At 44.0% G+C, this 25765-nt stretch overlaps 1 protein-coding gene across 2 annotated transcripts in view; it reads right to left on the bottom strand.

Annotated features, from left to right (window-relative positions):
• Positions 1-25765, bottom strand: part of LOC137617186 (uncharacterized) — a 112542-nt gene that overhangs the window by 32851 nt on the left and 53926 nt on the right. For both annotated transcript variants that reach the window (XM_068347066.1, XM_068347065.1), the window contains exon 5: positions 4502-4585. In XM_068347066.1, the coding sequence (XP_068203167.1) occupies positions 4502-4585 (84 nt within the window). The remainder of the gene's footprint in view (positions 1-4501; positions 4586-25765) is intronic.

The raw sequence follows: 25765 nt of genomic DNA, 5'->3' as shown, positions 1-25765 counted from the left end.
CTGTGTAAAACCGAAATTTCTTGCGCCCACCAATGGACCGGTCATTGACAGAAAAGACCCGTCCTTTTTAGAACAGAATGAACTCCAGATGTGTGAAGAATTCCATTTAGTAAATTAATGGCATCATCAACATTCTCAAATTAATCTGGATTACCTTCTTCTTTGCTTAGTTCTTTAAATTTTTGCCAGTCAGCTCTATCCAAGCACCAATGAGGTGATCTATATTCAGGTGGACCATTTTTAATTGTAATCGCTATTGGTGCATGATCACTAGTATACCAGTTATGCAATGTTCTCCAGTGAAAGTAAGCTAGACAATTAGAGCTTGCTATTGAAAGATCAAAGCATGACAGTGTACCTGTCTGGATATGGGAGTGAGTGGATTACCTGTGTTTAGAATCCCAATATATTCATTTTCTATTAGTGGTGCACACAGATTGCCCTTTGAGTTTACTAAAATATCTCCCTATAATGGATATCTGCTGTTCATATCACCCAGAAGAAAAGGTTGAGGATTTCTACCCTGAGTATTACATGGTGCATACATGTTAACCCAAGTATGTTAAATTTGTCAAGGATCTCTAAGAAATCCTTAAAGTTTCCTAGGGATTCTTATGCATGGAAAACATAATAATCTTGTCTCTAAGTTTCCAAATATTTATTGTAACAATATTTTGAGTAGATTTTATGTCATAATCTATCTATCTATTTACCAAGGCACTTCCCCAATTTTAGGAGGGAGCCGACTCTTCACCACTAGAAGCAAAGACTATTCGGAACCAAATGTTGTCCCGGTTCGACTCAGATTGTCTGCAATGACATTCCTCTTCCCGGGGATAAACCTCTCCGAGAGGGACACTGCATTGTTCTATTCCCAATGATGCATCTCCACTGCTAATTGGCATAGAAGGGGGGGAGTGCCTCCAATTGGAGATGTAGGTCACTATCGTGTAGTTGTTGATCATCAATACCATGGAGTGGCCTCTGAGAATCCCTGAGAATTGGAGTGGTTCTTGAGGAATGCCAGGGTTGCAGCAAGACAACAGACATCATGTGCTTTAGGGGGGTACTTGGTGATGCTTCCCCGGAGAACTTATATGCCCTCATAATTGTTCCTGTATGTAGTTGATGTGAAAAAGCCTTGTTTTCCGAAGACCACAGACCTGAAAACTGCTCCCTTCCTAGGTAAGCCCCCATCCTTGTCATGAAACATCCAAGAATAGAAGGTACTTTGGGAGAGACCTGAAAAAGTGTTCCTGCTAATAGGTTCTTTCTCCACTACCATTGGAGATTTGTCACTACCTCCTAGGGCACCAACAACAGGGTTTCATGGTGGTCAGAGTTTAAGATCACTGACTCAGAGCCCACTGCATCGAGCAAAGATGCATTTTCCAAAATGCGACTAACTTCTCCAATGAGGTGAGGCATCCTAAGAGCTTTGCCAAGAGCGGACAGCAAGCGATTTTCCTTCAAAGGAGGTTTCTGCCACTTTCCTGGATCCTGCTACCCTGTCGACAGATGGAAACTCTCTGGCCTGAGCCGAGTTGATATCCATGGACTGTTGGGGGACGAGATTAGACTTTTCTAGATTTAGTTGAATCCCCAACTCTTGCAGAAGTCAAGGAGGAGATGCTGTGTTCTATAAGCAGGGTTTGAGAGACTGTTAGCAGAAGCCAAATATAATAGAAACCTTATGTCCACAAGGGCAAAGATCCTGATAAAGGCCTCAGGTGCTCTTGACAGGGTGACGCTTAGCACCTGGAAGTGGAACATTTTGTCTCAAAAGGGAAACCTAAGGTACTTCCTTGAGACAAGATGGCTGAGGACCTGAATGTATGTATCCTTTAGGTCTGTGGTCAGAAGGAAGTTGTTCTTCATAATAACCTGATTAACAGTGGAAGAAGTCTCCATTTTGAACTTTGTTTCCAAAACAGATTCAAAAGGGACAAATCTATGACAGGTCTCCAACCCCATGTCAGCTCTTTTATTAAGAATAGATTGATGAGGAAGAAAAAGTTGCCAAGGACTACCTCTACGGCTCTTTTGACCAACATCTTAGACACCTCTTCTAGTAAGAGGAGGGCCTTCACTGAGCCTTCAAATAGAATGATTGGGCTGTCAGAGTCATATGGGGTGGAGTCTATGAATGGGACTCGATATCCTTAATGCAGTACTCCCATGGTGAAGGGATCGGTTCCGAAAAGCTGCCACCTACGGCAATGGCTTTGTAGCCATCCCCCTACAGGTGGTAAGAGGGGGATATGCATTCCCTAGCGGGAGCCTCTGCGATAACGACCTCTACACTTAGCGGAGTGTCCTTCAATAGTGAATGGTGGGCTGAGGAACTTGCCTCCTAGGCTGTTGAAAGTTTGTATGAGGAAAATATCGACTTTACAATACAAGTTGACCTGCTTAGAAAGGCAAGTTCTTTTGGGGTAGTTGAGGGGCATGCATTCTTGGAGCCATAGCTCTCTTTATAAGAGAAGCCTGACCGGCTTTCTCTACTTGTTTATGGCAGCAGCCACATCTGCTAGATGAAAAACAGAGAAGGAATCCACCAGGTTGGAGCTCCTCAAACATTGTGTCCGTAAGAAACAACTGTTAAATGTATCAAGCCAAGATGGCATTGTGTCTTTCCAGGATGTAGTTGCCTCAAAGGGAGACAGACTGATGAAGAACTCCTTAGCCTTGTTGTTTCCCCTAGTTGGTTTATCAACCCACTGATGGAGGAATTCATTGTTGACAAATTCTGGTAGCCTATGTCCCTCTGCATTTGATGTAGAATTCATAGTGTCCCAGTTTCCTGCTGCATTGAAGTCTCCCATTAAGACAGCTAGCTTATTGTTAATCTCTTGTCCAAGTTGTCTATACAGCTCTTCATTCTATTCTTGTGCTTAATGTGGTGGTCTGTATATTTATTACTAGTATGTACATGTTTTTTACTATGGTGTTAACATTTACACCTGTCACTTCACATTTGGTTTCTAATTTAATTTCTATGGGGGTTCAAGTGATTTCTAACATAGAGCATTACCGCACCACTTTTTTTTGATATGGCGATCATTCTTGAAAAGATTGAAACCTGGAATTTCATATTCTCCAATAAAATACTTTGTTTTTCCTTGAATCCAGGTCTGGGTAAAGCCTATGACATCTAGTTCCTCCCTAGCTATCATTGCCTGAAGTTTTCTATTTTGTTTCTAATTGACTGAGCATTGAATTGTGCTACTCTGAGGAAATTTTCTATCTTTTTTTCTCTTCCTCTTTAGCTTTGCTAGTTTCCCTGATTTACTAGTATTTAAGTCTCAACTTTATCTGCATTATCCAAGTTTCCTGGCAAATTTCCTTTAATTGTTTTTGGAGGGTTTTCTAAGGGTTTAGTTTGATGTAATTGTACAGGTTGAGACTAGTTGGTTTCCATATACACGTATACCTTACCAGGAGAGGCGACTTAAGTTGAAAACTGACTTAGGTCGAATTTACTGGTCCCTGTATTTTATTCATAAATGCAGTATGAATAATATATGGATAATTAGAATTTATTTAAGCTTACAAATAAATTTTAGTTTTTAATCTAATACTGAAAAAGTACTCTTAATTTTATGAATAAATGTACATCCATACTTGTATATGTAGATGTTTACAATTTAGAATATTTACAGTACATCGAGGGCTCTTTATTTGTAAATGTGGTTTGCTCTATCATAGTATAAAATAGAAAGATCTTGTAAGGTTAAATAACAAATTAAGTCATGAGAGAGAGAGAGAGAGAGAGAGAGAGAGAGAGAGAGAGAGAGAGAGAGAGAGAGAGAGAGAGAGAGAGAGAGAGAGAGAGAGATATCTTGTAAGGTAAAATAACAAATTAAGTCATGAGAGAGAGAGAGAACGTAATCATATGATAACTAATAATAATAGTTATAACCGAAATGTATGAAAGCTATGATATTCTATTATCATCGTTGTACAGCCACAAGTAACGAGGGGAGGAATGTGAAAAGTCCCGCCTTCTGTAAAACGTACAAGGATGATTAGGATTATTAGCAAGTTTGCACATAAACCTGCCAAAGTTCTTGCAACTTTACCCAGAAACAACTGCATGTACTTGTGTTTTTCATTAAATTTATCCAGGTTTACCAGGAAAAAACTGAAACCTAAAAACATATCTATCTCCTTAGTGAAGAAAAGAAAAAAAAATAAAACAGCCAAATTATGAAAGACAGCAGAAGTACATGCATATTACTTGCAGCCTTAGTTAGAAGTGCTAGTCTTGCTGACTGACGGATGGGTGGGGCTTCCCCGCCACCTGCCGGTAGTCATAACTCTTGTGCCTAGTTCAGTTTTATCAGCCATTCCAGCTTCCTTAAGTCATACTCCTATTAAAGGGCAATCGTTTGTATTTGTGTAGGAAGAAATACATGTAAAGTATATTTATATTAACTATAACTAATCAATATAAAACTGCAATTTTGTGTTCAGTATACGAGCATGGATAATAACTTACTGAATCTAATTTATGTGTTGCATACTTCGATGGATTACACTGTAGCAGCTGAATAGCCAGGTTGAGGTCATTTTTATAACGGTCCTGAAAAGATATAGTAAATGTTTCCAAGATAAAACAAAACACAGACAATACCATATTCTCAGCAATTCTACTGTGCTAAATTAAAAACTTTACTGTTGTAGGGTGACTTACTAAATAATTTTAATATGATCTCAAACCACATATGTACCAATGCAAAAAATGGGGTAAGTAAAAGAGTGATAAATTTTATAAAGATCGTAACATAGACGGAATGAAAACTGTGAATTCCTATATATATTAAAATATCTCAATCAAATGTAAAGAGATTGGGTATAAACCCAATTATTCATTAACTTAGATCAAACATACTGTTTGAACTAAGTTAATTGAATACTTGGAAGCTAAAAATAATGAACATCACAAATCTTAAGTAATTTGTATTTTTCCTAACAGTACTTACCTCGAACTACTTTCTTAGGAGTATCTGGGATTCTCCTCCCAACAGACCAGAATTTTGTGTAGTTTCCCCTATCTCCGTTTTCTATACGCCCTGGCCCAGTGAGCGTGCATGGCCAGGTCTCGGTCATCAGTAAGTTTATGATAGATATGGTATCGTAAGTCCTGTAAGGCACTCCGGGCAGGATGGGTGGGCCATAACCCGAAAGTAGTTCGAGGTAAGTACTGTTAGGAAAAATACAAATTACTTAAAATTTGTGATTTGTTCCAACACGGAGTACTTACCTCGAACTACTTTCTTAGGAGACTTATACTTTAGGAGGTGGGAGTGGCCTTTCGGACCGAGAGACCGGCTGGAAAAGGGATCGAACCTAGATAGGAGGCTAGGTCCTTCTGACCCAAAAATAGAAATGAGAATTAGGGAAAACTATGCAAAAAACTATTTTAGTGTCTAAGTAACTCACCTCTGTAAGAGTCTTCGGACATGGATGCTTTCAAGTGAATGTGTTCCCCATGGCAGGAGAAGGGATCAAGGGGAATGGAGGGGAAGTGGTAATAAGGGGAAAGGTAAGGAAGGAACCTGTGTCTCTTGGACTTACCGCCCACGGCTTCCCCGGGGCTACGACCTTAAATCTTCTGGAGCGCAGAAATGACGGGACCAATGGAGAAACCATCCAAAGACTTCCTAGAACAGTCCTTCAGGTAGTGAGCCGTAAAGGTGGACTGCCTGGACCAAGTGCCCGCCTTCAGGATCTGGCCCACAGCCATGTTCTTCTCGAAGGCCAACAAAGTACTCAGGCCCCAATATCATGGGGTCTCGGCTTTCCCGGAAGGGAGACTCCTGTGCTGTCGTAAGCCCTCTTAATTACCTGTCGTAACCAGAAAGAGACCGTATTCTCGGAGACTGCCTTCTTCACTAGCCCCGACGAGACGAACAGACTCTTGATTCCAGGTCGAAGCTTGGACGTTCTTTCCAGGTACTGTACTTTCGCACAGCTCTGACTGGACACAGTAACAAGTCCCTCTGGTTGTCCGAATGCGGAATCGCTGGCACTGAAAACCCCTCGAACCTAGGGTCCCACTAAGCTGGGTTCTGAGTTTTGGCTACAAAATTGGGTAAGAACCTGAAACTTACTTCTCGCCAACCTTTCGTGTGCGAGACCTCGTACGACAACCCATGGAGTTCGCTTACTCTCTTCACTGAAGCTAGGGCTAAAAGGAAGACAGTCTTGAGGGTGAGCTCCTTGTCTAGGATATGTTTGAGGGGTTCGAAGGGCGGCTCCGACAGAACCTTCAGAACTCTGGCCACATCCCACTGGGGCACTCTAGAGGCCCGGGGGGAACACGATTGCTCGAAGCTCTTGATGAGCATCGAGATTTGTCTGGAAGCTCCTAGATTAATGCCTTTTAGGAGGAAGACTTGGCCCAAAGCCGCTCGGACTCCCTTGATGGCCGGAATAGACATACCCACGTCGTCTCTCAGACTAGGAAGTCGGCTATCTTATGAATGGAGGCCTCCAACGGCCTGATGTTCTCTGAGGCGCACCATTTAGTAAAGGTGGTCCACTTCGCTTGGTATACCGTGACAGAAGACCGTCTTAGGTAACCCGACATCCTTGCGGCGGTCTTCGAAGAGTATCCTTCGCTCTTCAGGAGCCGCTCGATAACCTCCACGCGTGTAGGCGGAGGGAACGAGGGTTTTCGTGAAACCTTTGGAAGTGTGGCTGACGGAGGAGGTCTTGCCTGTCTGGAAGGGGCCATGGTGGGAGGCGCACCAGTTCCTTAAGGTCCACGAACCATTCTCTCTCCGGCCACCAGGGCGCTACCAAAGTTATCCACAGGTTGTTTGCCCGTCTCACTCTGTTGAGGACTTGTCTGAGCATCCCGAAGGGCGGGAAGGCATACACGTCGAGGTTGTCCCAAGGATGTTGAAAGGCGTCCTCGAATGCTGCGGTTGGATCTGGTACAGGAGAACAAAACACGGGGAGCTGTGCGTTGAGTCTCATGGCGAAGAGGTCCATCACTGGTGACCCCCACTTCAGGATGACCGTCTGAGCCACTTCCAGGTGTAAGGACCACTCCGACCCTACTACTTGACCCATCCTGCTGAGGCCGTCGGCTAGAACGTTCCTCTTTCCTGGAATGAACCTGGCTGTGACCTCGAACTGTTCCTTTGAGGCTCATTCCAAGAACTGTGTTGTGAGACTGCACCGCTCCTTCGACTTCAGTCCTCCTTGCTTTTTCATGTAGGCCACCACCGTGGCGTTGCCGCACATCAGAGCCACAGTGTTTCCCCGGAGTAGATGGACGAATTCTAGACATGCCCTTTGAACGGCCATCAGCTCTAGCACATTTATGTGACGGCTTCTCTCCTCGAAGGACTACTTCCCCTACGCCGACTCGTCGAGAAGGTGGGCTCCCCATCCCTCCTTTGATGCGTCCGTGAACAACAGCATCTCCGGAGAGTCGATCGCGAAGGACATTCCCTTGAGGGTGTTCGTCCTGTCGTGCCACCACTTCAGGACTTCCTTTGTCTCCGGGGACACCGGAACTATTTTGTGCAGGGAGTCCCCGGGGTCCAGAGCTCCTTTAGGTTCCATTGAACCCCTCTCAGTTTGAGTCTCCCCCGGGGGACTAACTTCTCCAACGACACGAGGTGGCCTACCAACCTCTGCCAGTCCTTGACTCTCCTCGGTTGGTCCGCTAGGAAGGGTCGAAGTATCTGATCCAGATTGTCCAACCTCTCTGAGGAGGGGAAGGCCCTCACCAACTGGGTGTCTAGAACCATCCCCAGGTAGGTCATCCTGGTGGAGGGCGTCAACTGCGACTTTTCCAGGTTGATGGTGATACCCAAGTCCCTGCAGAACCGTAAAAGCTTCGTGCTTTGCTCCCTCAGTACTCCCTCTGAGGCTGAAAGTAACAACCAGTCGTCCAGGTAACGAATCAGGCGGTTGCCCTGTTCGTGTGCCCAGACTGAGACTGTTGTGAAGACTCGTGAAGACCTGAGGAGCTGTCGACAGCCCGAAGCAGAGAGTTCTGAACTGCAATGCTTGGGTACCCCACTTCAGCCTTAGGAACTTCCTGCTGGAGGGGTGGACAGGGATCTGAGAGTAGGCATCCTTGAGATCTAAGGACATCATGAAATCCCCTTCCCTCAAGGCTGCCATCACCGACTTCAGGGTGTCCATCTTGAAGTCGGTTTTGCACACAAACTTGTTGAGGGCCAACAGGTCTATGACCGGCCTCCAACCCCCTGTCGCTTTCTCCACCAGGAAGAGTCTGCTGTAGAACCCCGGGTTGGGGTTCTTGACTGGTTCCAATGCCCCTTTGGCGAGCATGGCCGACACTTCCTCCTGTAATGCTGCCCTTCTTAACGGGTCCTTAGGCGCCAACCACTCTGTCTGTTGGTCCGGAATTAGAGGGGGCGGTTCCGCTAGGAAGGGCAACCTGTACCCGTTCTTCAGTACTGCTACGGTCCACGGATCCGCACCGTAGTCCCGCCAAGCTTGCCAAGAGTGTTTGGGGCATCCCCTTACCTGAGGCTTCGGCAGGAGTAGGGGGCCTCTCTGCCTATCTTCTCCTAGAGGCGCGGCTGGAGCGTCCTCTCCTGGAGTTGGAATAGGAGGGCCTAAAGGAGGCTTGCAGGGTTGAACCTCCCCTACGGGAGGGCTGTGGGGCTTGGTGCCAAGACACCATCGGGGACTCTCTCCTCGGTTGGACTGGCGAAGAATGGGACGAGTGAGGGCCGTCTGAAGCGGGCCTCCTGTGAGCTGGGCGTCTTGCAGGCGGGGGTCTGGGCTCCCCCGCTTCTTTGAGTTTCCTGACCCTCTCCATCACCTCTTCAACCGTCTTCAGGGGGAAAACCGACTCGCCCCACACCGGCGAGTTCCTCAGCGACCTCGCCTCCCGCTCGGGTAACCTACGTAACAACTTGTTCTAAACTGTGTCCCGTTTCCGTAGGACCCAGTTGGCTGCTTGCGAGAGGGACTGAAAAGAGAGGAATTTCAAGGCTTTACCTCCCAAGCTGATCAACTCCCATAATAAGGACTGGTTTTCAGGAACGGAGAGGTCATGTGAGGACTGGAACCCCACCAGGGTGCAAGCCCACCAGTCCAACCAAGAAGAAATGTTGACCAGGTCTTGGGCCATATCCTCAATAATGGAAGCTTCTGCTGGCAAGAAGCACACCGGAGCGGAGGATGCCCTGTCTTCTGCCGCTCCTTGATTTAAGATGGCGATAGCTGGCTCGAATGTACGGGGCCCTCCTCGGCGACCATCCGGGACGTAAAAGCGTTTCTGCGTTCTAAGCCCCGGTAGAAGTTTGGAGCCACCCTGGCTCTTGGGGGCGTTAACTTGGCTGGATATGAACTTAACAATAAGGTCCATACCCAGCATCACGTACGGTGCCAGAGGGAGGGTTAGGGACGGTTTCTGCTGGACCGGGTTCTCCACCAATCTGCTCAGTCCGGAGAGCCAGGCCTGCTCTGCCGAAGGCTTAAGTTCGTCCAGCCTGTGGTGTCGCATGATGAGGGCCAAGACCTTCCGGTAGGAGGAGACGTCGTCTGAAGAGCACTCTCCTCCTTCTATGAGGCCTTCCGTTACCTGGTCATCCGCATGGGGAGCCTCGTCGATAACGGATGGAGCCGCGTGGGAAGCTAGGACCTTCCTCTCATGTCGAGCCACTGGCGCGGCGACTAGTAGAGCGGGCGGATCCGCTGGGACGGGAGTAGCCGTCATGGGTCTACTCCCTCCTGCGGAGCTCCGTGGAGCCGCGGGCTTCCCCAGATCTGCTGGCTAGCCCTGCTGCTCGGGAAGAGCCGTCGAGGGACCGGGAGCTAGGGCCATGCTGCCTGGCCGAAGGAGTGGCTTTTTCTGCTGGGCGGATGGAGCTGGTGCCTTCGTGGACTTATGCTTGGTGAAAGTCACCTGGTGGGTTGACTTCTGGCGACAGTCGGGCCTACAGGAGGAGCCGTGTCACGAGGGTGAAGAAGCGGCTCTAGGGAGCCACCCGGAGGCGCCAGGAGCGGTGGTTGCTTTGAGAAGTTCGCTCCGGAGAATTGTGACTCGCACCCACTTATCCCTTGACGAACGGCTCTTCTTGTATTTCCTCTTGGAGGTTCTAGCGCGTTTCCTGGAGTGGCCAGAGCGCGAGCGGGACCTCTCCCGCTTCTTCCTCGAGTCCCTTGGGCCTTCATCTTCCGAGAACGAATCCGATAAAAAGGAGGAGAACGATGACGGGGAGGAAGACGAGCCCGCTGAGTCCACTGATACATCTAATGCTGCTGGGGGATCCTCGTGTCACTCCACTGGCGAAGAATGCTGCAAAAAGATGGGCGGGAGCGTTGACGACGGCGCCAGGGGAGACCGAGGCGCTTTCTTGGGAGCGAACCAGTTGTCAAACTCTTCCTCTAATCTCATGGGCGACCTGAAGGGCGTCCTGGGGGCCGTCCAAGCGATGGAATCTGAATTCGACGACACTGCTTCTTTGTCCGCTTCTCCCCCGGTCGCTGAAGCACCTGAAACACTTACCCACGATGTGGGGGAAGGGGCCGTAGCAGGCTTCCCCCATATCGGATCTTCGGCCGAGACAGGTCCTGTAGGCACCAGAACCTCGTCCCCCGAACACACTCCCGCCCCCCCACATGCCTGAACCGACACAACATCCCCCACATCAGGAATATCAGACTCCTGGGGAAGGGCAATGGGCCGCTTCCCGCAACGGACTTACCTCGTCCCCTACTCCGGGTAGGGGAAGGCGGTAGGGAACTTCTCTCCGACGGGGCATCGGGCGACGCTTATGACGAGATGCTAGCCTTCTTGGGCGATCTCTTGGCTGCCTTCTTTTTCTTGGTTCCATAGAGAACCCACTGGATCTCGGGCCAAGCCTCGCACTCTGGACACGTGGCTTAAGGGGAACAAACACTGCCCCTACACAAAGAACACAAAGTGTGAGGGTCGACCTCCGGCTTCGACAGAAACGCACCACAAGATTTACCGGCCATAGGCCCGGGGCAACGACAAGGATGCTCCATAATAGAACATTAAAGCACCAAGCAACAGAAGCACACAGAGGAAAGAGGTTAGGGTAGAACACGTGGGGACCGTGCGGGAACACAAAGGGTCGCACTGGGTGAAGAGAGCGCGGCAAGGTGTTAATCACGTCGCGACCAGAAACTTACTGATGACCGAGATCTGGCCACGCACGCTCACTGACCCGGGTCGCCTCGGGGCACGTATTCATCCGCTACAGAGGTACCCACCATAGAAAACGGAGATAGGGGAAACTACACAAAATTCTGGTCGGTTGGGAGGAGAATCCCAGATACTCCTAAGAAAGTAGTTTGAGGTAAGTACTCCGTCTTGGAACAAATTAAAATTCAAAATTCATCCAAAAGGAAAAATTCTTAAAATACAATTTAAAAAATCACTTGCAGCTGCTTCATTCAATCTTTCATCCATTGTACTCCTTATTACCTAAGTAATTACACGGTCAGTGATATAATTAGGTCTCACAGTAATGTACTTGACAGTTTTTAGAAGTGTAAAAAGATTGGTATGGCTATCTAATTATTTCATGCCTTGCTACACATTCTTACAGGCAAGCCATAAAAGTTAAAAATCAGTTAAGCTGTCACTCTTGCATAAGCAAGAAAACTAAAATTTTCCACTCCAATGAAAAAAAAAACTTAATTGCTCAAAAAGCTGAGATATATCCAACCAAATCATACATTCATGGTCTGGTCTTGAAAAAATTTAAATTATTTTTTCTTATTCTAATATGATAGCTTAATCTTCAGCTAGAATGTGAAGATAGACAAAATATTAAACTTTTCAATTGAAGATGTTAACAGAAATGAAATATCATATTCATATTACTTCTCTCTCTCAGCTTGGTTTGATATATGTTTACCCCTAAAGTACAAAAAATTTCAGTTCTCTTACAATCCAATAGAAATGCTTCCAGTAACATAATGAAACAATCTAGCAACGAATGGCAAAAGCAATTAATTTGATATGCCATACTGTCTGTTTTTCAGTCTCCTGAAACTATTCCCTATCCTCCTGACCTTACTAGTCAGGGGGCCTGGGAGAGAAAGGTGGGCAAGTATATGAACATCAGGGGATTATAGAAATAAATTTTAGACATAAAAATGACAAATTTGTTAGTAATTTGTATTTTCGCTGAAAGCTAAAGAGTCTTCTGCCCATACCAAGGGGAAAGTAGCCACTGAACAATTACAGTGAAGTAGTTGACCCATTGAGCTAAGAAGAATTGTTTGGTAATCTGTGTTGTCAGGCGTATGAGGATAAAGGAGAATGTGAAAAGAATAGGCCAGAATATTTGATGTATGTCTATGCAAAGGAAAAATTAGCTGTAGCCAGAGAAAGGGATCCAATGTAGTAATGTATGATAATATTCAGTGAATATCAACTTCACATGTCAGAGCTGCTGCTAAAACCCTTTGCAAAGAAAGATTCTTGCAAAAATTAAGATATGGAGCTGAACTTTTAACATCATGAACCCTAACCTTCAAATCTTTCATCAGACTTAGATCCAACATTTTGTGATCCTCCATTGCCCAAAGTTTTAACAAAAAAGACCATCACACTTTTTGATAAAAGACTGGAAATCTAATCCCACAAAACTAATTGAGAACAATACTTTCAATGGCCATAGTCTTCTCCAAATAATACTTAATGACTCTTACTGGATAAAAAAAACCAACTTGCTGATGTAATACTAACCCCCTTTTCCAAAGAGGGAATTTGAAAGAAATTTGGCAAACCTTTATTCTTAAAATCATTCTTATCTATGAAAGGAGGCAAATCAGATAACATCATATGTTCCCCAAAGCCTATATTAAAATATAGTGCTTGTAGTTCATTTATGCTTTTTGCTGATACCAGCACCAATAAAAATAAGCTTAAGCTGTGAGATCTTTCACCAAATGACTTTTCAAAGGTTCAAATGTAAGCCTTTTTTTAAAATATATCAATATCTAAATTTTTTTTAAATGCTGTGCCCCTAGAGGTTTTTCAATACCAAAAAGGAGTTTTTAGGAAGGAAAACCTTATTTTGGGGGAGGTGCTGTGTAGTCTCCAAGGACTTTCCTGTGAAAGGCTGGAACAGGGAATCCAACATGACATAAATACCAAACATTGTCTGCTCTCCTCTAAGGCCAGTGTATCAATGTGTAAAACATGGACTCGGTGTGTAAAGGGAAGATCGTTCAAGTTCATCTGAACTTACCATAGCACTAGTGACATCATGCACGGCATCCCAGAAAGGAACCATCACTTCAGCCATTACCGGCATACCTACATCACAACAAATCCTCAACCACCATTAACGGTCGAAGGTATATAAACAACGCTCCACTCTCCTGCTCAAGGCTAGGGAGGAGGGACGGTTTTGGAATCAACACAAATGCGCCAAGTACCTTGCATGAATGTACTTCCTGGATTTATTTCAGGTAGTGTTTAATCAACAACCTAAGTCCATACCAAACTGTAAAACACTGAGTGTCCTGAAATTTCCTATTAGCAAACAACGCTAGTGTAGAGGCAATTTTTCTCATCGTTGTTTTTAAGAGATGAAGATAGCATCAGCTTTTTCAAAAAAGGTAGTCATTAAGATACGGATCGTCATTGTTGAAAGGGATTTGTTGGTCTCGGTATTTTTAAACAGACTACATTCTGAAGACGTAAATCTCTGTAAATATAATTTTAAGGTCTACCCCAGACAGAGGTTCATATCCCCTCACTCTTGTGCCATGATATAAAGCAAATCCCGTTTCTAAAGAGGCTTTATGTGTTTGACTAGAAAGCTATCAAAAATGCCGGTATAGTTTTTTGTAAAGGTTCTTTAAGAGAAATAGTGGAGTTATCCAACACAACCAAAAACTCAACAACCCCATCCTGAGAATAAAAACACAGGAGTGTGTGGAGATTGTTTATGCAGGGAAAAAGACTGTGTGATCTTAGGGAACCTGTATGAGTCGTGATCCACCTCAAAGGGATGCTTGAAACAGATCATATGACAGTATTGTAGATGTCTTAAGATCTTTCCCACAAAAGAGGTGGACCAGAAAGAATGCAAAGATGTCGGGGAGTTATTTGACAGGGTGACTAACTCTAGAAATGTTATCGACATCTTCAAAAGAGTTTGGTATTGTCTTTTAGTTGAAGACCTCTTGCTGCTCATCAAAACGTCAAATTGTGGGATGGGAAATGTTCCTCGAAAATACAAGAGAAAATCCAAACTTTAAGGTTCTGGGTCAGAAAGGAAGAAACAAAGCTAGTCCGCTTTCCTACTTTCTGTGTAGACCGAAGGGGGTACATTCTTGGTTTCAGATGCTGGAGTGAATACCACAGGCTGTTGGGCCAATGTGGTGCATTAGCACAGCTCTCCCTGAAAATTCCTGAAGGATATTCAAAACCTACATATTTAAACTCTTCAGAGGAACTAGTAGATTGAAGACAAACTATTCCAATCAAAATTTAGAGGATCTCTTGCTACTGATTGAGAGTCCACACTTGTGGTTAGAAAGCTCAACTCTACACAAAGCACTAACCCCTCGTCATATCAATGTTCACCTATCACACCCTCAGTACATTGTGGATTTATAAATATATATGTAAATTTATATCGCGGGTTTCTGAGGGAAGCTAAGTTTTATATTTTTCATATTTTAATTTTTTGTTATCATTAGTCATTTTTAAGAATAAAATTTAATAAAGGAAATTAAAGTACATTAATATTTAGGCAACACTTGCAATCCCACATATTGTGCAAGGACCAAATTTTCATCAATAAAAAATGAATTTATCATGTATTTTGTGTATCTTTTTTTTTTTTTGTTACCTAATTATAATAAACTACCCTCTTTTTCTCCACCTCTTTATGTCAGCTTCTAATTCAATAAGTTAAAAAAAGCAAATGAAAATGAATGATAAAATTATCGTTAGAAACATATGGGTATAAAAAACTTAACAAACAACAGTGGTTTTGATATGAACAACCCATTCAGATAACATCCAACTATTTTGCTTGCAATTTAACTTTTGTACAATAGTAAACATTTACCACAGCTGTTACCAATGACATTAAGTGGAATATGACTGGTATATTATTACATTTCTGTATACCTTTTTCAGTTTATGAAAACCAAATTGCACAAAACCCTCTAAAGAATTTAAAATAAAAGTCAATAATTTCCTAAGTTTTATCATCAAGCAAAGTCTACAAAATTATCGCGCATCAACAACTTTGATATGCTATTAAAACAGTAAATTAAATTGGAGAAATGAATTTTTACTAGAAACTACCGGTACAGTGAACCCTCGTTTATCGCGGTAGATAGGTTCCAGACCCGGCCACGATAGGTGAAAATCCGCGAAGTAGTGACATCATATTTACCTATTTATTTAACATGTATATTCGGACTTTTAAAACCTTCCCTTGTATGTAGTACTGTTAACAAACTACCCTTTAATGTACAGAACACTTAATGCATGTACTACAGTACCCTAAACTAAAACAGGCACAAATATTAAAAGGCGATTTTATATCATGCGTTTCCTAACCACGCTAAAAAGCGCGATAAAAAATGGCAACCAATGTTTTGTTTACGTTCATCTCTGATCATAATGAAGAAACAAACTCATTTAGTGTACACATATATGTATAGGTTAGTTTTTGCATCGATTATATTGATTATACAGTATGTTGATTTTGTTATTACCAATGTTTTACTTAATTTTTCTTAGGACTTCCAAATGAAATGTTTTTCTTTATGACGCCGCCTGAAACGACGGCGTCATAAAGTACTGTACGCTCAGTAAACAACCACGCTCAGAACAAACAAGGCATTTAACACGCATGATGAAAGTGATAAATAATGATACAGTACAGTATTTACAGTAAAAGCATTTACAAAATATGTTACCTTACAAATATAATTTACCGTATCTATATAAAATCATACAGTACTGTACAGTACATATTGTACGTAGCAAAGCAGGAAAAAAATTTAAGAGAGAGAGAGAGAGAGAGAGAGAGAGAGAGAGAGAGAGAGAGAGAGAGAGAGAGAGAGAGAGAGAGAGAGAGAGAGAGAGAGCATGTCGCCAAACCCATCACCTCCAATTATGGCAGCCAACTGCACAGATTTGCGTATTGCAGAGTGTTGGATTTCCGACGGAGTAAATCCCTCGTCGTCGTAAACAATCTGGGGCCACAACTTCTTCCAGCTCGCATTCACAGTTGCAAGTTTCATCTCTTCAAGTGCCTTCTGGATATTCTTCAGGCACGTGGCTATGGTGTACTGCCGCCAGTACGCCTTCAAGTTAAAATCTTCATCCTCATCATCTTGGGCAGCATCCACACACGCAACGAGGTCTGCCAAGGTATTCTTCGTGTAGAGGGCCTTGAACGCCCTGATAACCCCCTGGTCCATCGGTTGAATTAATGACGTGGTGTTGGGTGGCAGGAACTAAACCTGAACGCCCTCACGCGACAGGTCAGTTGCGTGTCCACCAGCGTTATCCATAAGGAGAAGGATCTTGAATGGCAAGCCCTTCTCTACGAGATATTCATTGACTTGCGGGATGAAACACTGGTGGAACCAGTTGGAGGTCAGCATCTTTGTAATCCATGCTTTTGGATTATGCATCCAGTACACGGGAAGGAGATTCTTATTCTTATTTTTCAAAGCGCGAGGATTTTTCGACTTATAAATAAGCCCCGGCTTTAGCAAAAATCCAGCAGCATTGCCACACATCACGAGGGTAACGCAATCCTTGAATGCTTTAAAGCCAGAGGCTTTGGCTTCCTCTTTGAACAGGAAAGTTTGCGACGGCATTCTCTTCCAAAACAAGCCGGTCTCATCCATATTAAACACTTGTTCCGGCTTGTATCCACCTTCGGCGATAATATTCTTGAACGTCTGGTTCACGTAAGTTTCAGCAGCGGCAGTGTCAGCCGAAGCAGCCTCGCCATGCAGGGAAACGCTTTTCAGGGCAAAGCGTTTCTGAAACTTCGCGAACCATCCTTTGCTGGCGGAAAAACGTTGTTTCTGAGGCTGGGAATCAGTGGATGTCCCTGGTTGAGGTTCATCTGTATCATCATCTTCTTCAGCATGGTTGCCGTCGTCGTCTTGAGGTTCCTTTGCAGCAAAATTCTCATACAAGCTCAAAGCCTTTGTTCGGATGGTGTTCGTATCCAAGGCTATGTTCTTCTTCCGGCAGTCGGCAATCCACACAGCTAAAGCTCCTTCCATGCGTACGATCGTTTTATTACGCGTTGTAACGACTCGCTTCGCTGATCTGCTAAAGGTGATTGCAGCCGTCTTTCTAATGTTCGCCTCGTCCTTCTTGATATAGCGAACAGTGGATTCGTCGATTCCAAAATGGGGCGCTGCGGCCGCGTAGCTTCTACCGTCTTTCAACATATCGAGAAGCGTCACCTTCTCAGCAATCGTCATCATCCTTCGGTGGCGTTTAAGCTCACTACCAGCCTTAGCAGAAGCAGAACGCTTGGGAGGCATTGTACAGTAGGATTTACACAGAAAGTTCAACAAAAAGTTCAACTTAAAACAGTCGCACACAGCACAGATTAAACTTCACAAACTTAAGAACGTCTACTCAGCGATACGGCGTAAGTGAAAGTGGACGATGCGGGCCCGCGAGATCCTAGATGCTGCGGGTTGGAGATGCGGGCAAAACACCAATCACAGGCTAGATAACAAAACTTGAGTTCTGATTCGTCATCTTTCAGCGCTTGAACCAATCACAACCCGTCTTATATGATGCGTAGGTTACCAACTCAAAGTACAAGATACCCCGCGTATACTGTACGTACAGTATTAATAATAATAATAATAAATAATGATAATAATACAGTAATAATAATAATAATAATGATAATAATAATAACAATAATAATTTTATTAACAACAACAACAATAATAATAATAATAACAATAATAATAATAGCTTTACGTATGCTATTTTATTCTTTTGTAGGATGTCTCTCTCTCTCTCTCTCTCTCTCTCTCTCTCTCTCTCTCTCTCTCTCTCTCATACGCTTATTCGAAATGTGATTTTTGCAACAAAGAATATTATTGAATGCAGTACTACGTACGTATACATACAAAAGATTCATGGAAAAGAAGCACATCCATTACATTTGTAGTACAGTAGTAGCCATCAGCAGCCTTACACCATTCTAATATGGTATGACTGCATCTGATTTGCGTTTCATGTTAGATTTAATTTTACTACGTACTGTATACAGTACAGTACTGAATTATCGTATGATAATAATACAGTAATAATAATAATAATAATGATAATAATAATGATAATAATAATGATAATAATAATAACAATAATAATTTTATTAACAAAAATGTTATTTTCCTTAGTAAAATAAATTTTTGAATATACTTACCCGATGATCATATAGCTGTCAGCTCTGCTGCCCGACAGAAAAACCTACGGGCGGAATACGCCAGCGATCGCTATACAGGTGGGGGTGTACATCAACAGCGCCATCTGTCAAGTAGGTACTCAAGTACTCGATGTCAACAAAGAACCAATTTTCTCCTCTGTCCACTGGGTCTCTATTGGGGAGGATGGGTGGGTCCTTTAATTTATGATCATCGGGTAAGTATATTCAAAAATTTATTTTACTAAGGAAAATAACATTTTTCAATATTAAACTTACCCGATGATCATATAGCCGATTCACACCCAGGGGGGTGGGTAGAGACCAGCATTACATGTTGACATTATTATGAGCTAAGTATTCCGTATTTCATTTTAGCAGTTATTCAAAATAACAAACATAAAATAAATAAGTACCTGGTAAGGAAGTCGACTTGAACAATTACTCTGCCTTTTTAAGTACGTCTTCCTTACTGAGCCTCGCGATCCTCATAGGATGCTGAGCGACTCCTAGGAGCTGAAGTATGAAGGGTTGCAACCCATACTAAAGGTCCTCATCAAAACCTCTAATCTAGGCGCTTCTCAAGAAATGACTTTGACCACCCGCCAAATCAAGTAGGATGCGAAAGGCTTCTTAGCCTTCCGGACAACCCAAAACAATAATAAAACATTTCAAGAGAAAGATTAAAAAGGTTATGGAATTAGGGAATTGTAGTGGTGGAGCCCTCACCACTACTGCACTCGTTGCTACGAATGGTCCCAGAGTGTAGCAGTTCTCGTAAAGAGACTGGACATTCTTAAGATAAAAGACGCGAACACTGATTTGCTTTTCCAATAGGTTGCGTCGAATATACTTTGCAGAGATCTATTTTGTTTAAAGGCCACGGAAGTTGCGACAGCTCTAACTTCGTGTGTCCTTACCTTCAGCAAAGCTTGGTCTTCCTCATTCAGATGGGAATGAGCTTCTCGTATTAACAGTCTGATAAAATAGGATAAAGAATTCTCTGACAAAGGCAAAGATGGATTCTTAACTGAACACCATAAAGCTTCAAACGGGCCTCGTAAAGGTTTTTAAATAGAACTTAAGAGCTCTTACAGGACATAATACTCTTTCTAGTTCATTTCAAACCATGCGATAAGTTTGGAATATCGAACGATATTGGTCAAGGCCGAGAAGGCAGCTCGTGTTTGGCTAGAAAACCAAGTTGTAGAACATGTAGCCGTTTCGGATGAGAATCCGATGTTCTTGCTGAAGGCATGAATCTCACTGACTCTTTTAGCTGTGGTTAAGCATATCAGGAAAAGAGTCTTAAAGGTGAGATCTTTCAGGGAGGCTGATTGAAGCGGTTCGAACCTGTCTGACATAAGGAATCTTAGTACCACGTCTAAATTCCAACCAGGTGTAACCAAACGACGCTCCTTCGTGGTCTCAAAAGACTTAAGGAGGTCTTGTAGATCTTTATTGTTGGAAAGATCTAAGCCTCTGTGACGGAAGACTGATGCCAACATGCTTCTGTAACCCTTGATAGTGGGAGCTGAAAGAGATCGTTCTTTCCTCAGATATAAGAGAAAGTCAGCTATTTGAGTTACAGAGGTACTGGTCGAGGATACGGATACTGACTTGCACCAGTTTCGGAAGATTTCCCACTTCGATTGGTAGATTCTAAGGGTGGATGTTCTCCTTGCTCTAGCAAACGCTCTGGTTGCCTCCTTCGAAAAGCCTCTAGCTCTCGAGAGTCTTTCGATAATCTGAAGGCAGTCAGACGAAGAGCGTGGAGGCCTTGGTGCACCTTCTTTACGCGTGGCTGACGTAGAAGGTCCACCCTTAGGGGAAGTGTTCTGGGAACGTCTACTAGCCATCGAAGTACCTCGGTGAGTTATTCTCTCGCGGGCCAGAGGGAAGCAACTAGCGTCAACCTTGTCCCTTCGTGAGAGGCGAACTTCTGCAGTACCTTGTTGACAATCTTGAACGGAGGGAATGCATATAGATCTAGATGTGACCAATCTAGTAGAAAGGCATCTATATGAACTACTGCTGGGTCCGGGAAAGGTGAGCAAACTATTGGGAGCCTCTTGGTCATCGAGGTTGCGAAGAGATCTATGGTTGGCTGGCCCCAGGTGGCCCAAAGTCTCTTGCATACATCCTTGTGGAGGGTCCAATCTGTTGGAATTATTCAAGTTGCCTTGGATGAACCTCGTTACTAGTGAAAAGTCTAGACCTGTTGACCAGGTGAGGAGGTCCCTTGCGATCTCGTACCATGTCAGAGAGTAGGTCCCTCCTTGCTTGGAGATGTACGTCAAAGCCGGGTGTTGTCCGAGTTCACCTCCACCACTTGCCTTGAAGGAGAGACGTGAAGCTTTTCCAGATCAGACGTACTGCCAGTAGCTTCTTGCAGTTGAAATGCATTGTCCTTTGACTCGAGTTCCATAATCCCGAGCATTCCCTACCGCCTAATGTCGCACCCCAGACTACGTCCGATGCGTCCGAGAAGAGAACGTGGTTGGGAGTCTGAACAGACAGGGGAAGACCCTTTCTAAGGTTGATAAAGTCCTTTCACCAAGTCAGACCAGACTTTATCTTTCCGGAAACCGGGATCGAGACCGCTTCTAGCGTCTTGTCCTTTTTCCAGTGAAAAGCTAGATGATACAGAAGAGGACGGAGGTGTAGTCTTCCAAGTGACACAAAAGAACCACGGATGACAGTGTCCTTACCAGACTCATCCACAGCCTGACAGGGCAGCGTTCCTTCTTCAGCATCTTCTGGATGGATAGCAGGGCTGGGGGTTGATCGTCTAGTTCAGCAACGTCCTCATCAGAGGGTTCCTTATCCAAAACTGATGAGGAAACGGCAACGGAGTGGGCAACGTCTGACTCGCTGAATCCGGTCGCACTGGTGGATGCGTGACGGAGCCGGACGCAATATCATGGTACTGCTGCACCGTCTGTGAACTGTCAACCATGGGGACGCGAGGAAGTACAGCGTCAACCCGAAACTGTCTAGACTGTCTGGGTTGTGCAGTCAACACCCTACCGGGTTGCTGAGGTTGACACACTGCGTCACAACAAGTCACCTCTGCTGGTTGTTGAACGTCTTCCTAGTGACACACTTCATCAACCACCTCCGAGCGTCGCTTAACGTCAACGTGCGACTGGCAACCCACACTGGGTCGCATCGGTGGAGGAACCACCTCAACTGGCGGACGCGAGTAGGATACCTCAGTGTCAACAGGGCGCACAACCAACCGGTAGGAAGGTTGTTGGCCAGAAGGTTCTTCTCCGTAAAAAGTCCTCTATCAAGGACACAAGCTTGGACTGCATGTCTTGCAGCAAAGCCCATTAGGGTCTATGGGAGCAGGAGTGGCAACAGACGGGGTTAGCGACTGAAGCGGAACCATTTACCATCCCTGGAAGCCTTGTAATGCTTTAATTAAAGTCCATAGGAGGCTAAGCAGCTTAAGGCTCCTCTCCAAATGACAGAGTCCTCAAAGGAATATCAGTAGGAGGGAGAACAGCACTTTCTCATCTACAGGAACCTTGTCCGAGAAAAGCTAGGTTATCTCAGTGAGGGTCTCACTGGTGCATAAGCAGCAGACCAGAAGGCAACGTTATGTAACTGCTTGACAGTCTGTGAACTGTCAAAAACTGAACTGTCAACCACAACAGGTGCGTGAGGACATACAGCACTGGTGCATTAGCAGCAGACCAGAAGGCAACGTTATGTAACTGCTTGACAGTCTGTGAACTGTCAAAAACTGAACTGTCAACCACAACAGGTGCGTGAGGACATACAGCACTGGTGCATTAGTAGCAGACCAGAAGGCAACGTCATGTAACTGCTTGACAGTCTGTGAGCTGGCAACAACCAAAGCTGTGTGGCGAAGCCTCAACTCCTGACTGACTAGTCTGCTGCTAGCGAGTGGCGGTAACCACAGTGGGTTGCGGAGGCTGACGCACCGTGTCAAAACACGGCAGCTTAACTCCACCCTCCTGTTGTTGTGGTAGCTCACGCACGGCAACGGAGTGCTCCGTGCGTCTGTGGGAGTCAGCATGCGTCTGGCAGGGTCGACTGCGCATGGGTGGAGGAGCTTTCACAACAAGAGTGTGGGAGCAGGCAGCCTCAGCGTCTGCTGGGCGCACAACCGTGGCAGGTTGTAGGCTAACGGGTGCAGCGCCAACCTCTCCGCAGCCGGAGTGTGGGAGCAGGCAGCCTCAGCGTGAGCTGGGCGCACAACCGTGGCAGGTTGTAGGCTAACGGGTGCAGCGCCAACCTCTCCGCAGCCGGAGTGTGGGAGCAGGCAGCCTCAGCGTGAGCTGGGCGCACAACCGTGGCAGGTTGTAGGCTAACGGGAGCAGTGTCAACCTTCTCCGCACGAAACTCCTGCATAACCGCAGCTAACTGAGTCTGCATAGACTGCAGTAAAGACCACTTAGGGTCTACAAAAGCGGCAACAGACGGAGCTACTGTCCGTTGTGACTGAGGGTCTAAAACAGCGGGTGCGGCAACAGACGGAGTTACTGCCTGTTGCGGTACCGCTTTACCTCTCTTAGGAGGTGTGCAGTCATCGGAAGACTGCAGCGAGTCCGAACTGACCCAGTGGCTACACCTGGGCCGTTGGACTTGCGCGGAAGGGACCGACTTGCACTTAATAAGCTGCGAGACCTTGGTCCAAGGTTTCTTACGAGAAACCTCTTCCGCAGACGAGAAGTAAATGGGCTCTCTCGTCTTTGTGTGGGTGGGGCGATCTTGGGTAGATACGCCCGAAACCACGGAGGGAAACGTCTGTTCGTTGATCAAGGCCTGAGGAACCCATAAGTCGTTCGACATTACTTTTCCCCTGGGCTTGGGAGCTTGCAAGAGGTCCCGGACTAGGTGAACGACAGGCACGAACAGACGAACCCTCGGACGCAACACTGTAACACTTTGCGCATATCACTTTATCACTTTGATTTTCTATTTTGCACTTATTTCACTGAAATCGAAACTTTTACTGATTTCTACCTGAAACACGCAATCCTACCCTTCATTAAAAGGTAGTAATTGCGAAAACAGTCGTATAATGCAACAGAAAACATATATAAAGATAAAGAATTCAGTGGCTGGGAAAGAGACTAAACACTAGTTCAAATAAACTACGTTAACAATCTCTCACCGCACAAAGCCTGGGAACAAGAATAAAACCCTAGAAACGTTTTACCTTCTTCCCCTACAGCGACTAGGGAGGAGAGTAAAACGAGAACAACGTTACCCGCTCGAACGAAACGTTTTTTCTCCTCTCTCTCCCTCCGTCTCTATCTCTCTCTTTCTCTCTAGATTTCGCACCTGAGAGAAGAGCCCAATTATATATCGTCAAAACATGATATATGCTAAAGGAAAAAACTGAAAGGTTTTCCAAATAAAAAGTTCCTTTAATTTAGAATTAAAACCATTAAAGCTAAGAAAGAATGAACGAAACGCTAGAATCGGTTTACTCTTACTGCAAAGTGAAACCGTGAAAAACTCTCTCTCTATCGTAACGATAGAGCGCATGTTGAACGTCCTGAACGTCAACAACTGCGTAGACTAAAAAACTAAACGTTAGTTCATCTTTGAAAACAGTACGAGACTATCAAAGAAATTCTTTCATAAAACATTAAATTTAAAAAGTTATAAATTCTTTAAAGGTTAAATACGATATAACGGGCTCAACGTTGATTAACTTCGGTTCCAAGTCAGGACCGCCTACTACAGTATTAGGAAAGGTCGCATATAAACAAAACATAAAAATTTATTTTTATATGTTTATAATAAAAGGAAAGTTAATCGAAGAGGCCTAATAAAGGCGGAGAGATATAAAATATAGATCTATAACGTGTTGAGCAAAATTACTAAAAACCTAAACACACTTCCGTCTAAGGGAAGGGTCGGCCATTTAAAAGTGAAAGAGAGTCCATACTCTCTTTGTCACCATAATTAAATCTATCCAAAACGAGTTCAAGTTTTGAAATGAAGATAAAACCCCTGCATAGCGAAAGCTCAAAACTGGAATAGTGTACTTCACCAAATAGTTGTGAAAACAAATCCAGTTAGTAACAGCGTATTTAGTAGGTCTTGCCAGTGGCACGACAGAGAGAAAATTGGTTCTTTGTTGACATCGAGTACTTGAGTACCTACTTGACAGATGGCGCTGTTGATGTACACCCCCACCTGTATAGCGATCGCTGGCGTATTCCGCCCGTAGGTTTTTCTGTCGGGCAGCAGAGCTGACAGCTATATGATCATCGGGTAAGTTTAATATTGAAAAACAACAATAATAATAATAATAATAACAATAATAATAATAGCTTTACGTATGCTATTTTATTCTTTTGTAGGATGTGTCTCTCTCTCTCTCTCTCTCTATCTCTCTCTCTCTCGTACGCTTATTCGAAATGTGATTTTTGCAACAAAGAATATTATTGGATGCAGTACTACGTACGTATACATATAAAAGATTCATGGAAAAGAAGCACATCCATTACATTTGTAGTACAGTAGTAGCCATCAGCAGCCTTACACCATTCTAATATTGTATGACTGCATCTGATTTGCGTTTCATGTTCGATTTAATTTTACTACGTACTGTATACAGTACTGAATTATCGTATGATCACATTCTCTTTTCGTGTTTTATTTCTTTCTGTGCTGAATTATATATCATATGTAATGCAATGAACAATCAGTAAGAGCAGATATTACTAATTACAGTATTAATGGAATTACAGGTAACGAAATATCGTATTTGGGGTCTTCAGATTTCGCGGTATTTTCTAAATTTCCGGAAAATCCGCGATATGTATATATATATGGGTTATGGAAAAAAACTCGCGAAGTGGTGAATCCGCGATGGTCGAACCGCGAAGTAGCGAGGGTTCACTGTACATACTTTTATATGGTAAAAATAAAAATGATAATTTAAGTAGTATCAAGTTTCTTTAAGCAAGAAAATAAAATAATTTGGTAATTTCCCTTAATCAGCTGATTTGGAAAGCATAGACTGCAGTCCTCAAGGCATTACAAACGTAATCAATGGAAAAGACGTATATTTGCTGTTTTTACTTCATAACACGATACTAATATTACAATCATAATTTTTAGATAAAGTTAAGTTAAAGTTAAGTTAAAATTCAGTGTTAATAAAATCCTGTTAATTCTAAAAACATTCGTAATTTTTGGCCACAGTAAATAGACATACTGTATAGTTTGGTCGATGACATAGCCTGTACGAGCAGTATTTACATATAAAAAAATTTCATTTACATATATGTAAGAAGGTGTTTACAAGTAAGATTTAGCTTAAAAAGTGTTTTAAGAGTGTATAA

Source organism: Palaemon carinicauda, chromosome 23 (assembly GCF_036898095.1).
Source record: "Palaemon carinicauda isolate YSFRI2023 chromosome 23, ASM3689809v2, whole genome shotgun sequence".
Classification (NCBI taxonomy): Eukaryota; Metazoa; Arthropoda; class Malacostraca; order Decapoda; family Palaemonidae; genus Palaemon; species Palaemon carinicauda.
The sequence above is the reverse complement of the archived record's forward strand: the minus strand, read 5'-3'. Positions and strand labels throughout refer to the sequence as shown.